A 13,377-nucleotide genomic window follows, 5' to 3' on the forward strand; every position below is an offset into this window, starting at 1 on the left:
ACTGGAATAAAGCAGTTTTCCCCATCTGGTATTACACTTCTCTACCAAAAATGGATTTGTAATTTCATATCTAATGGAATTCTCTACTGTTCTAGGCATTCTGGTTGTCCATTTCACTAATAACTATAATTCCCAGGTAAAGTTCCTAAACTTTCATTTTCTTCCATGGACTTTGGAGCAGTTTGCAGTATGACTCATACCCAAGACAGTAACTGAAACTGAAAGATACTTTCATGTCCCAGAAGAAAACAGCAACTTATTTTTCTACTTTGAAAAATGAACTGTCAGAAGAGATGAGATTAATTACACATCAAGACCATTTATCTTCTAAATGAATGAATCTATAAGCCATATTAGTATAGATGTAGCTACATCAACATTATAAAATAGTGAACCCTGGTGTTCTGACAAAGATTTTTGGTGGTTTTGGATATCTTAGTCTATTGGGATAAATTATAACAAATTGAAAAATGAAAATCAAGAAATAACATGTTGGGAGAGAAGTATAGTGATATGTACTTAATATAGAAGCTGAATTCAAAAGAGTCATGGCATTATTATCTCATACCCTTGGTCATAGTGTTAGAAATCAACCATCCTAAGATTTTTGTGAATCAACTAATAAAATAATTTTATTTAAAAAATTGACTTCTAGGTATTTTTTTGCACATAGTATGGAAGTTTAGTGTTATTTCCTAAGAAGTGCTAAGGGAATAAACTAATAAAATAATTTTATTAAAAAAAATTGACTTCTAGCTATTTTTTTGCACATAGTATGGAAGATACTATGTTTAGTGTTATTTCCTAAGAAGTGCTAAGGGAATATATATATTCTCAGTATAAAGCAACTACTTCTCTGACATTTTCGTTGTCAATGGAATAAGCATTTCCCAATGGTAGAGAAAAATATTAAAGGAGAATTAACTACTATTTTGGGATGCATTTCACTGAGCATGTTCCTACTAAGAAAAATGTTTAATAAAATACATACATCTTTTTTTCCTTTAGTAAGCGTGACTGAAGTATTCTAGCCAACGTTTTATTTGTAGAAATAGAAATCTTTAGTTAAATCAACAGAAAGACCCAGTACCTGAATTTAATTCAAGTTTAAACTCATTTTTTTCTGTAGTGGATTTAAACCAGTCTTTAATCTATCATAAAAATAAGCAATGATTAGTTTATAGGTATATATTTCGATCTTATATTTAAATTTGTTCTCTATGTAAAAGTCTTCATTAGTTTTACAACAGCTTCCAGAAGTTCTGCTTTTGAAACCTACACTCGGGATCCTCTGAGGATTTCTTCCATAGGTCTTGGTGTTCCAGCGCGTGAATGGCTTGTACTGATGGGATGAAGGGTTCGTGGTGGAGGGTTGCGTCTCCTGGTGGACTGCACTGTATATGACAGAGATGATGTACAAAGGTCCAGGGCTCGATTTGCCCAATTTCGGGTTGAAAGGATGGTACTGGACCCGGGCCTCATAAGTAGCTTGTCATCAATATCTCTAGTGGCCAAATCAGAAACCCACAGTGAAATCAAGGTTTCTCTATACCAGAGACAAGACTCAAAAGAGTAAAAAGCCTTAGACTATAAAATACATTCGAGGTAGAAAACAAAAGTAAAAATCCATTCAATCAGTAACTTAGTTTCTAAAAATTATGTAATCTGACTTAGGTATGAGAACGTGTTCTTAAAGACCACTTCACGCATACACATAATTTACTAGAATGGGGATTTAGGAAACCAAGTCCCTTATTCACCTGCCATCACAGTCACTTCAGTTACCAGTGAAGGCTAACCTGAAGGGTACCTCCTCCAAAATATTTCCCAAAAGTTTACCTCAGGGACTGAGATTCCTACCATATTTGAGGCATTCTTTTGTGCTGAAGGAATGTCACCAGAAAAACAACACAATGGTAAATATTGCTGCTTGGGAGTAATGTGGTACCAATGTGGCTCCCACTGTGGAGATTAAAATGCTGAGCTATTTGGAGCCTGCAAGGGTAGGAGTGTGGGTCCCTCGGAAAGCTGGGAGCAGGCAAAGGGTCCAGAGCCTTGGGCTGTCCAAGGTAGAAGGACCACAGTAGATCCTCATTTGCATAAGCAACTGAAATAGAACACTTTGGTGTAAGTACTCTGATAAAATACCTTGTCCAAATAGTTCAGCAGCTTAAATTCGGCCTTACAGACTCAGGAGTTTTGTTTTTTAGGCAGATGAGAGGACGTTTGGCTCTACTGTAAGGCACCTAAGAGGCAGCACTTGCACAATGAAATGGGAAAGTGAAAGAATAAAGCTCTGTCATGTGTTATTTGGTTTTCAGCAAGTTCTTCAACCTTTCAGGACACATTACTGTCCTCTAGTGCAAAATATTCCTCAATGTTTGGTGGACTTTGAAGGGAAAGTGCTCGTCAGGAAATAGGACTAAGCCTTGAGCATTACAAGAGATCTTTTTGGTTTCCAGCCTCCCTATCCATTCAGTTATGTATTTTCTTTACATACTATACTTTCTAATTACAGAAGGTTTAGTCTATGGCCATGCCACCCTGAACATGCTCGATCCCATCTGATCTCAGAAGCTAAGCAGGGTCGGGCCAGGTTAGTACTTGGATGGGAGACCACCTAGGAAGACCTACAGGTGCTCTAGGCGTAAAAAAATTAAAAAAAAAATAAACATAAGGGATTGTAAACTGATAAGGGCCTTGCAGTCGGTGAGGTCAACAAAGGGTTGCCTCGCCTAAACAAAAAAGGGGAAAAAAAATAATTACAGAAGATTTAGGCCTTAGCTACTCTTTGCCAACATTATTTTGTCCTCCAGCTACTCATTCATAATTCTAGATTCAATTACCACCTCTAGCTAAGTGACTTCTAGATCAACTGCCAAATCTGACCCATATTTCCCACAAGATGCCCCATCACTGTAAACCCAACACACCCCAAACGAAACTCATCTTCTCCTCTCCCAAACAAGCTTCCCTTGAGTGTGAAATCTCCAAGGTAACTGATTCTTTTCTTTTTATAGAATTTGATTTCTTTTACAATATCTCCAGATATATTTAATTTGCTACAACTTGAGTGTAGACCCTTAGCAGCGTATGCTTGAACTCCTGCATTAGATTCCTTACTTTCAGTTCCTCCTGCTGCAATCCAGTCTCTGTTCTGCTGTGAAATCTATCTTTCAAATTCCTGATTTAAATATATGTGCTTCCCAACTGAAACTCATACATTGCTGGTGGGAGTATAAAATGGTGCAATTACTTTGGAAAATTGTATGGCATTTTCACTTCTAGATATTGACCCAAGAAAATGAGACCATAGGTCTACAAAAAAGATCCGTGCAAGAATATATTTAGTGCCTTTCCGCATAACTAACTGCCCCTATCTAGAAACAGCCCAAGTATTCATTAATAGAAGAATGGATAAACAAATTGTATATTCTTAGAATAGAATGCTACTTGGCAATAAAAGAGAAGGTAACATGCAACAACATGAATGGATCTCAAAAACATGGCATTCAATACCCTCCACAGTCTGGTCCCAACCTTCATCAATTTCATAGTCTCTTCTTTTTCCCTAATCATACCATGGCCTAATTTAATTCTAGAAGATTGTCAATAATCTTTGGTCAGAAGCATTAAAGTTCCGACCTATCTCCTATCCTATTATAGCAAAAATGGTTTTTCTCTTTTACATATTTTGTGTTTTCCCATCTCCAAACCTTTTCCCACACCATTTCTCCTACCTAGAATAAATAGCCTTACTGCTCTTCTCTGCTTATGCACACTCTCATCTTTCAAGGGCAAGTTCAAAATCTATACTTACCCAGCAAAATGCCTCCCTTCTTTGGGGCTGCCATAGCACTCACTCTGGGTGCCATCCACTTAGCATTCAGTCACAAAAATGCCCTGTATGGTTAGGTCTCTTTCTACCTGTGTGTGTCTTCTCTTTCTAGTTATATTATTGGCTCCTTGAACTTGAAGACCATTTCCCTTAGATGCTTTTACTTTCTAGGTGTCTGACTGCTTGTTCGCTATTCAATATGTTCATGTTGATTGACTGACTGTCCTATTCTCAGTGATCTACGTAAACTCTATAGTCTTTTACAATTTTATACTTCTTACAGGAGTTTGTCCATTAGGGAGAGATTTCTTGGCTGTAGAGGCATCCCATGAACCAAGAGACCATTCACATTTGGCTGATGACCACTTGCTGCTTGACAGAGACTCATCTATATGTTAAAAGAAGACGTTACTCATTGGTTGGTGAAGATACCTGCTTAGTTGTCCAACTTTGCCAAAAGTTATTTCCAAATTAGGTCATTTATACATTTTTCTCATATGCCTTAACTTTTGTAATATCTTGGCCAATAGCCCAGCTGGGGCCCTAAGTTCACTGTCAAGATGACAGTGAACTTAGTCCTGAGGGATGTGGGGGGACAATCCCTCAAGATGACAGGGTCATAGTCCTTTCCTCTCTATTCCTAAGTGACAGCAGGTGGGGTAAGCCTGATCAATCTAGATGAAAGCACTTAACAGCCACTGTCACAGAGGAGAGAGGACCTTTATTATTTTTGTTACTTACATTACATTATAAAAGAAAACCTAAAAAGAAAAAACAAATATGGAACAAAAATGGAAAAAATAAGGGTAAGCTCTAACAATCTCACATAGTCCTCCACTCTATAGAAACTAATCCTTTCTCCACTACCGCTGGAGTAGTCAGCTCTCACTGATAACCTAAATTCTGAAGACTTATTAGAAGGTGTTAATCTTATTTGTTCAAATGTTAGCAAGATTTACTCTTACTTGGACTGACATCACCACCTCAGTGTCCTGTTTCTTTTTTCTCTCAAGCCTTCAGTTTGGCCGTCTCCTTTGCCATGCATTTTCCTCCTACTTTCTCTGAAGAATGTTTGGATTAACACTTCTTCTTTTTATTATTAAAAATCAAAGCCATTTAACTGTTTGGGACTCAGTTTTCTTAAACCATAGCCAAACCAGTTCAACATGTAGAAGTATTTTATTACAACCAAAGGAACATTAGTTCACCTGGTTCATCCTTTAATGCAATATGGTATGGGCCTTATTTTAAATAGCTCATTTATAAGTCCAGCTGCACAATATCTGGCCAGTATATTAACAAAGCAAATACTAGATCTGGTAGTAAAATCCAGGGTTGATGAGTATGGTCTAAGGATTAGAGTCCTTTTTCTCTCTTTTTTTCCCTCCCCACTACCCTCCAACTCTTTTGTCACAAATAACACTGGGAAATTAACATGTAGGAACTGGCACTACATAAGTCATTACACTAAGAAGAGACCAGGCAGGCTCATCAACCTGTAAGAAATGGCCATCTTTATGCTTGTTCATAGACTTAATTAAGACTCTTTCTCCTCTCTCTGGTTTGCCTTTTACACCTGGGTTATGAGTGCTGAACCTCCATAAGGCAAAAAAGTCAACAGATTCAAATATTTAAAAAACAAAGACTAGGTAAGCAGAGGTAAGAGAAAAAGGAAGGCGTCAAAAAGAAAGTCAAAGGGCAGAATGTTAAGACCATAAAAAATCTGAGACTTGGTCCCTCTTTTCATTATATCCTTCATTCCAGAACAGAGTTAGGCTCACCACACAGTTGATTCTAGATTGCACAGCTTATAGATGCCTTTTCAAAAGAGCTGACTGAAAATAACCATAATTTGCTATTAATTTTTTAAACTGAAATTAAATTTGTCAACACGTAGAGTCCCTAGATTATCGTGATAAACACGTAACTTTACTGAAAAAAAAATTGAGTCATAAATAATACAACTAAGGCAAATAACTCTGAGCAAACTTCCTCTGGCAAGAATAGTCCTAGGTTCTTCAGTATATTCCCCTGTGGGGCTTACCGGATTCGAGGTGATGGACAGCACCTTAGACTGTGGCACTCGAGGTAAGACCAAAGGTTGTGGTTCACTCAGCACACAGGGGCTTTGTGAAGCTGATCTGGTGATTGCAATATTACTCTCATCATCTGAGCAAAGGAACAGAATCTATTATCCATGGATATCTCCAGACCCACAGTATTGTGAAAAAAAAAATCTCCCCTCAGATCTCGTGGTCTCAAGCTAGGCTTCACTCATATTAGCAGCCCAATTTCATACAGCATGCATGATTCAAAAACGAACAAGCAAACAAAATACCTCAAACCAAGAATTTCGTTTAAAGCAGGCTGGCAATGCCTATTGGTACCTGGCAGAAGGAAAAGCAAAGATATCTAGAGCAAAGCTTGTGCAACAAAGTATTTGCACTTGATAGATATGTTCTACATATGTATTGTCCAAAATAGTGGCCTCTAGCCACATGTGGCTACAGAGCACTTAAAATTTGGTTTGCTTGAGGAACAGAATGTTAAATTTAATAGCCACACGTGACTAGTAACTACTACAATGAACAATGTAGTCCTAGGGGAACCTTCAGATTGTTAATCTAGGCTTCAAAGAATTTCCACATAAAGTTACAAGATTAAAACCCACTGTTAAAAATCACATGATCCAAGAGGAAACAAAATACCTTGAGAAAGAGCAAGCAGAAATACATAATCAGGTCAGCAAAGACTTCCGAAATTGGAATGATCAGGTTCGAAATGTAAAACAAATGAAGCAATTAAAAATATAAGTAAAGAGTAAGACATAAAAATACCCAAGTAGATTTGTAAAAGAAGAAAACTACAAAAGAACTAAAATTACTAAAAAACTCAGCAGAGAGTTAATAATGTTAGATCCTTCTGAAGACAGACTTAGTGAACTAGAAGAAAAAGATCTAAGGAATTCATCCTGAATTCATTCCAGAGGAAAGGAGGTGGGAAATATGTACACTAAAAAGGGTGAATTTTGCTGTATGTAAATTATACCTTAATTTTTTAAATGGTGAAATAAAACCACAATGAAACACCCTTTTATACATTGACAAAAAAATGATCAGTAGCTATTGAAGAGATTGTGAGCACAGGAACTCGTGTACTGTTAGTGGATATATAGAACAATCACTTTGGGCAATTGGGGATTATCTAGCGTAGTTGAAGACGCATTTCTCTATGAGCCAGCAACTCCACATGATGGTGTATGCCCTAGAGGAACTCTTGCACATGTGTACCAGAAGACTGCTCAAGAATGTTCATAGCTTCATTAATCATAATCAAAATATTGGATTTTGGCATTTCCAAAAACCTGGGATTTTAGCACTTCTCACCATCAATTTTGGCTCCCAAACTGACTTCAAGATGTGGAATCATGTTTTTGAGTAGAACTAATATGAACTCTCGGTTGTCATTGTTTCTAAATCACTTCATCATCTTGTTTATTACTGCTTCATTCAGAGAAGGTGTACCTTTTCTTGACAAAAATGTCTAGTGAAGTTTGTTTTCCCATTAGCAAATTAGAGTTAAAGATAATTTTTAAATATTATTCCATAATTTGGATTTTAAAACTGGTCTGATTAAAAGTTAAAAGAGTTGTTAAAAAAGTTATAAAATAAATTATTACATTCAGTTTCATAAACTACTCAGTTACAGTTGACAAACCTTAAAATACCACAAGTTGTCATGTGGTGTTTTAAAAAATCTTATTGTAGCAAGATATACATGAAATTTACTATTTTAACCATTTTAAAGTATACTGTTGAGTGGCATTAAGTACATGCATGGTGTTGTGCAACCTTCACCACTATCTATTCCATAACTTTCACCACCCCAGTGGGAAACCTTATGCCTGTTACCACCATCTGTGTTTTCAACAGTAGCTTGTGTTTTCTTGTTGTATAGAACACTGTTGTAAGAATGTATCACATTCTACTGGAGGGATACTTGGGCAGTTTCCAGTTTATGTCTCACAGTGTAGTTATGCACCTTCTTATATATGTCTTTGGTGAACATACATACTAAATATATAAGAGTGCACATGGATATATCCACTCATTTATATATTGTTTATGGCAGTTTTCAAGGGCAGAGTTGAGTAATTGTAACAGAGACTGGATGGCTGGCAAAGACTAAAGTATTTACTACTTGGCTTTTTATGCACAAAATTTGCTGACTCCTGTTTTAGGGAATTTCAATCAGCCCACTAAACCAGTTAGAGATCCTGCAGCTCCATTTCAAGATCAGTGTCTTTGTTTTAAGACTTTAATTCTAAAAATCACAGCGACAATGAAATGACGTAAATTATATATGCACAGAAAAATAAGCTGAAAGCATATTAATTCACAGCCCAACATTGGTAAATTGTGATAGGCAAAATCAATGTTTTCTCTGATATCTCAGTGGCTGATACTGAAAACTAAAGGAGTTCCTTTATCTCCAGCATTTATTACTAAGTTTGACTGTGGACTTTATCACCTGTTCTGTCTCCAAAAAATTAACCTCACTTAATATAAACCAGTTAGTTTTTAAAAGTTTTATTGTTCTCCAATACCAGCTTAAAAAGAGAACTTACATATATACAAAAGAATGGCTTTAAAAAAGAAACCACAGTATCAACTGGCCGATGTGTGAAGCAACTATGGAAAATGTAGAGCAACTGGAATTCTCATAAAATACTGGTGAGAGTGTAAATAGGTGCAGCCACTTTGGAAAAATTTATGGCAGTATTCACTGACATCGGAATAGCATATCCTATGACCCAGCAATGCTGCTCTTCTGTATCCAGTACATATGTTTACCAAAAGACACATACAAGAATGTTCATAACTGCACTGTATGTAGGCAAACAAACTGGAAACTACCCAAATGTTTATCTACAGTAAAATGTGATATACAATTGAAAACTATAACAATGAAAATAAACTCTTGTTACAAGCAAAACTTGAATTTAACGATGTTGAGTTTAAAAGCCAGGTGAAGGGCACATACTATACAAATGTGTTTTTACGAAGTTTTAAAACAGGTACAATTACTCTGTGGTGTTATGTCAGAAAAGGGTTATTCTTAGGGAAGTAGTTTAGTAACTGAAAGAAAGCATGAGAAGGGCTTCTAAAGTGTTGGTAATGTTCCGTCATACAAATGTTTCTAAAATAAGCTTACTTGATATAAACTTATTCTGTGATTTTCTATATAGATATACTTTAATAAAAAGTTTAAAAATTTTGCTGGACTTCTGCTTACAGCCAAGATGGAATAACAGACTGGCTTTACTCTCCTGCTTCAAACAATAAATCCATGAGACTGGAAATCGGGTCATGAAAGATCAGATCATGAGATGGTAAACCAATGAGGCTAGCCCTACGATTGCCTTGAAAGAGTTTCCAAGACGTGACACAAAGAGGGAGAACAGAGGAAGACCCTGGTGGACTCCCTGATTTGAGAGTCCAGAGAGACCAAGAGAGCTAGGGTTCATAGGACAGTACCAGAGAGGAGGAAAGTGAACAGAAAGAGAACCCAGGATATCTGCAGAGGATAGGGTGTTACTTTAGTACTCAAAAGAGTACTGATCAGTGCATGTGTGAGAAAAAATACCTGAGGCTAGGAAAGACAACCAACTGAAAGAATTAGAGGGAACAGTGCCTGCTGCTTATACAAGATCAGAAAAATTCCCTGCTCCCACCAGCCATACTAGAAAAACTCATAATTCATGGGTAATTGGACAGAGTACTTGGGAAGATCTTGCTTTAGTAGCTGGGGAATAATTAGCTCTATAGTGAGCATTGCTCCAGACCTGCCTAACGAATCATAAAAGCAAGACCAGAAAGGACAGAACTTATTTCAAGTAACTGCATCCCAGAAAAAGACCAGGAAAATTTATACGAATAAAAAAATTCACCCCCAATAGGATAAAATTCACAATTTCTAGCATCCAAAGATTACCAGGCAGGAAAACACAACTCAGAATGAGGAGAATGTCAATCATTGAAACCAACCCAGATGTCGAATTATTCCACATTTTTCAAAAAATTAGCAACATGGGAGATATTAACATCACTCATATTTCATAGAAAACAATGTCTGAGTAGAAAAATACACTGGATGAGCTTAACAGTAGATTCAACATTGCAGAAGAAAAGATTAATGAACTTGAAGGCACAATAATAGAAACTATCCAAAATGAAATATACGGGGGCGGGGCGGGGGAATGTATCTGAGGGATAAGTGATCAAATGGATTAAATATGAGTAACTAGAGTCCTGAGGGATGTGGGGGGACAGAAAATATCTGAAGAAATAATGGCTGAAAACTTTCCAAACAAAACAAAAATGCATAGATCTAAATAGTTCAACAAACTCCAAGCAGAAGTAACATGAAGAAAATTATATTGAGGCACATCATAATCAGATTGCTCAAAAGCAGTAATAAAGAGAAAATCTTAAAAGCCACCAAAGAAAAAAAGACATGTACACAGGAACAAAGAAAAGGATGACATCAGATATCATGTCACAATGCAAGTGAGAAGAGAGTGGACAACATCTTTCAAGTACTGAGAGAAAAACTGTCCACCTAGAATTCTGTACCCTGAAAAATTGTCTTGAAAGAAAAAGCAAAATAAAGAAATTTTCATATCTACAAAAGAAAGAATTCATCATCAACAAACTCACATATAATAAATGTTAGAAGACGTCTTTCAGATTGGAAGAATTAAAAAAAAATTTAATGAGAAAAAATCTACATAACATAAAATTTGCCACTTTAAACCATTTCATAATATACAATTAAGTGGTTTTTAAAAATTATATTCACAATGTTGTGCAACAACCACCACTATTTAATTCAGAAAATTTCCCTCATTCCAAAAAATCCCATAGTTCCCAATTCCCCTCTTCCTCCATCCCCTGGCAACCACTAAACTACTTTCTGTCTCTATAGATCTTCCTGTTCTGGACATTTCATCTTAATGGAATCATAAGATCATATAATACACGGCCCTTTGTGTCTGGCTACTTTCTCTTAGCATAATATTTTCAAGGTTCATTCATGTCATAGCATGAATCATTACTTAACTCTTTTTATGGATGAATAATATTCCATTACATGGTCTATTAGTTACTCAGGCTGCCATAACGAAATACCACAGACTGGACAGCTTAACAGAAATTCATTTTCTCACAGTTATGTAGCCTAGGAGTCTAAGATCAAGGTGCTTTCAGGGTTGATTTGTGGCGAGACCTCTCTTCCTGGCTTGCAGGCAGCTGCCTTTTCACTGTGTCCTTGCGTGATCTCTTTTCTGTGTATCCACAGAGAAAGAGAGCTCTAATGTCTTTTCCTCTTCGTATGAGGATACCAACCCTATAAGATTAGGGCCCCATCCTTATGACCTCATTTAACCTTAATTACCACCCTAAAGGCCCTATCTCCAAACACACTCATTGAAGGTTAAAGGCTTCATCATATGAGTTTTGAGGGGGACACATGGATATGCCAAATTTTCTTTATCCATTCATCAGTTGGTGGATATTTGGGTTGGTTCCACTTTCTGATTATTAAGAATAATGCTGCTATAAACTTTCATGCACAGGCTTTTTTGTGGATATATGTCTTCAATTCTTTTGGTTATATACCTTTGAGTGGAATTGCTGGGTCATATGGTAATTTTATATTTAACCTTTTGAGGACCTGCCAAACTTTCCAGTACAGCAATACCTGTACTACTTTATATTCCCACTAGCAATGTATGAAGGTTCCATATTTCCACATCCTTACTGTCCTTAAAACACACACACACACACACACACACACACACACAGAGCTATCTTAGCAGGTACGAAGTGGTATCTCACTGTGGTTTAGGTGTTGATTTGCATTTCTCTAATGAATAATGATGTTGTTATAAATGATTTTTTCATTTACTTATTAGTCATTTGTATATCTTTGGAGAAACATCTATTCAAGTTATTTGCCCATTTTTTAACTGAGTTGTTTGTCCTTTTGTTGAGTTGTAGTTCTTTATGTATTGTGGATACTAAATTCTTATGTGGTATATGATTTGCACATATTTTCTTCAATTCTGTAGGTTTTTTTTTTACTTTATGATAATGTCCTTGATACACAAAGATTATTATTATTTTTCCTCATTCCTTCTCATGACTTCATTTATTTATTTATTTTGTATGGTGACACTGGTTAACAAAATCCAATAAGTTTCAGATGTACACTTTAACAGTAGGCATATATATATATTAACACTGTGTGTTCACCTCCCATAGTTAGACTTTTTTTTTGTCACCACATATTTCACCCCCTTTACCTCATCTACCTATCCCCTACCCCCACACCCTACCCTCCGGTAACTACTAGTCTATCGTCCATGTACATGAGTCTCTGTCCTGTTCCTTTGTTGCTTTTAGGTTTATATCCCACATATGTGATATCATGCGATTTTCAACTTTCTCTATCTGCCTTATTTCGCTTAGCATGATTATCTTGAGGTCCATCCATGTTGTCGCAAATAGCAGTATTTCATCTCTTTTTATGGCCAAGTAATATTCCATTGTATATATGTACCACAGCTTCCTTAGCCAATCATCTATTGTAGGACACTTTGGTTGCTTCCATGTCCCGGCCACTGTGAATAATGGTGCTATGAACATGGTGTGCAAATATCATTTTGGATATGGGTTTTCAAATCTTTGGGGTAGAGGGATTGCTGGATCATATGATAGGTCACTTCTTAGTTTTTGAGGAACCTCCATACTATTTTCCTTAGTGGCTGTACCAATTTGTAGTCCCACCAGCAGTGTATGAGGGTTCTTTTTTCTCTGCATCTTCTCCAACCTTTGTTATTACTTGTCCTCTTGATTATAGCTATCCTAACAGGTGTGAGATGGTATCTCATTGTGGTTTTGATCTGCATTTCTCTAATAGCTAGCGTTCTTGAGCATCTTTTCAAATATTTGTTGGCCATTTGTATGTCCTCCAGGGAGAGGTGTCTGTTCAGGTTCTCTGCTCCTTTTTTGATTGGATTGTTTGTTTTGTTGTTGTTGTTGTTATTGAGTTGTATGAATTCTTTATATATTTTGAATTTTAGGCCCTTTGTATATTTTGGATATCGGAGGCATTGCTGGCAAATATATTTTCCAGTTCAGATGGTTGTCTCTTTACCTTGTTGACAGTTTCTTTTGTTGAGCAGAGCTTTTTGGTTTGATGTAGTCCCATTCATTTATTTCTGCTTCTACTTCTCTTGCCTTTGAGGTCAAATTCATAAAATTCTCTTTAAGTCCAAGGTCCTCGAGTTTAGTTTCTCTGTTTTCTTCTATGCATTTTATTGTTTTAGGTCTTATATTCAGGTCCTTGGTTCATTTTGAGTTAATTTTGGTGTGTAGTGATAGAAAACAGTTTAGTTTCATTCTTTTGCAGGTGGCTTTCCAGTTTTCCCAGCACCATTTATTGAAGAGACTTTCCTTTCTCCGCTGTATGTTCCG

The 13,377-nt window shown here is 36.4% G+C and overlaps 1 protein-coding gene and 1 pseudogene across 4 annotated transcripts in view; one reads left to right on the top strand and one right to left on the bottom strand.

Moving 5' to 3' along the window:
- Positions 1-13,377, bottom strand: part of FAM149B1 (family with sequence similarity 149 member B1) — a 58,789-nt gene that overhangs the window by 5,085 nt on the left and 40,327 nt on the right. For 2 of the 4 annotated variants that reach the window (XM_025049332.1, XM_006915521.3), the window contains exons 8-10: positions 5,883-6,007; positions 4,120-4,226; positions 1,280-1,504 (exon numbers count right to left, since the gene is read on the bottom strand). In XM_025049332.1, the coding sequence (XP_024905100.1) occupies positions 1,280-1,504; positions 4,120-4,226; positions 5,883-6,007 (457 nt within the window). The remainder of the gene's footprint in view (positions 1-1,279; positions 1,505-4,119; positions 4,227-5,882; positions 6,008-13,377) is intronic. The other 2 variants (XM_025049333.1, XM_025049334.1) reach the window with 2 other exon arrangements.
- On the top strand, positions 2,527-2,648 carry LOC112482817 (annotated as a pseudogene).

The sequence above is a fragment of the Pteropus alecto genome, unplaced genomic scaffold, assembly GCF_000325575.1.
Source record: "Pteropus alecto unplaced genomic scaffold, ASM32557v1 scaffold155, whole genome shotgun sequence".
NCBI classification, from domain to species: domain Eukaryota; kingdom Metazoa; phylum Chordata; class Mammalia; order Chiroptera; family Pteropodidae; genus Pteropus; species Pteropus alecto.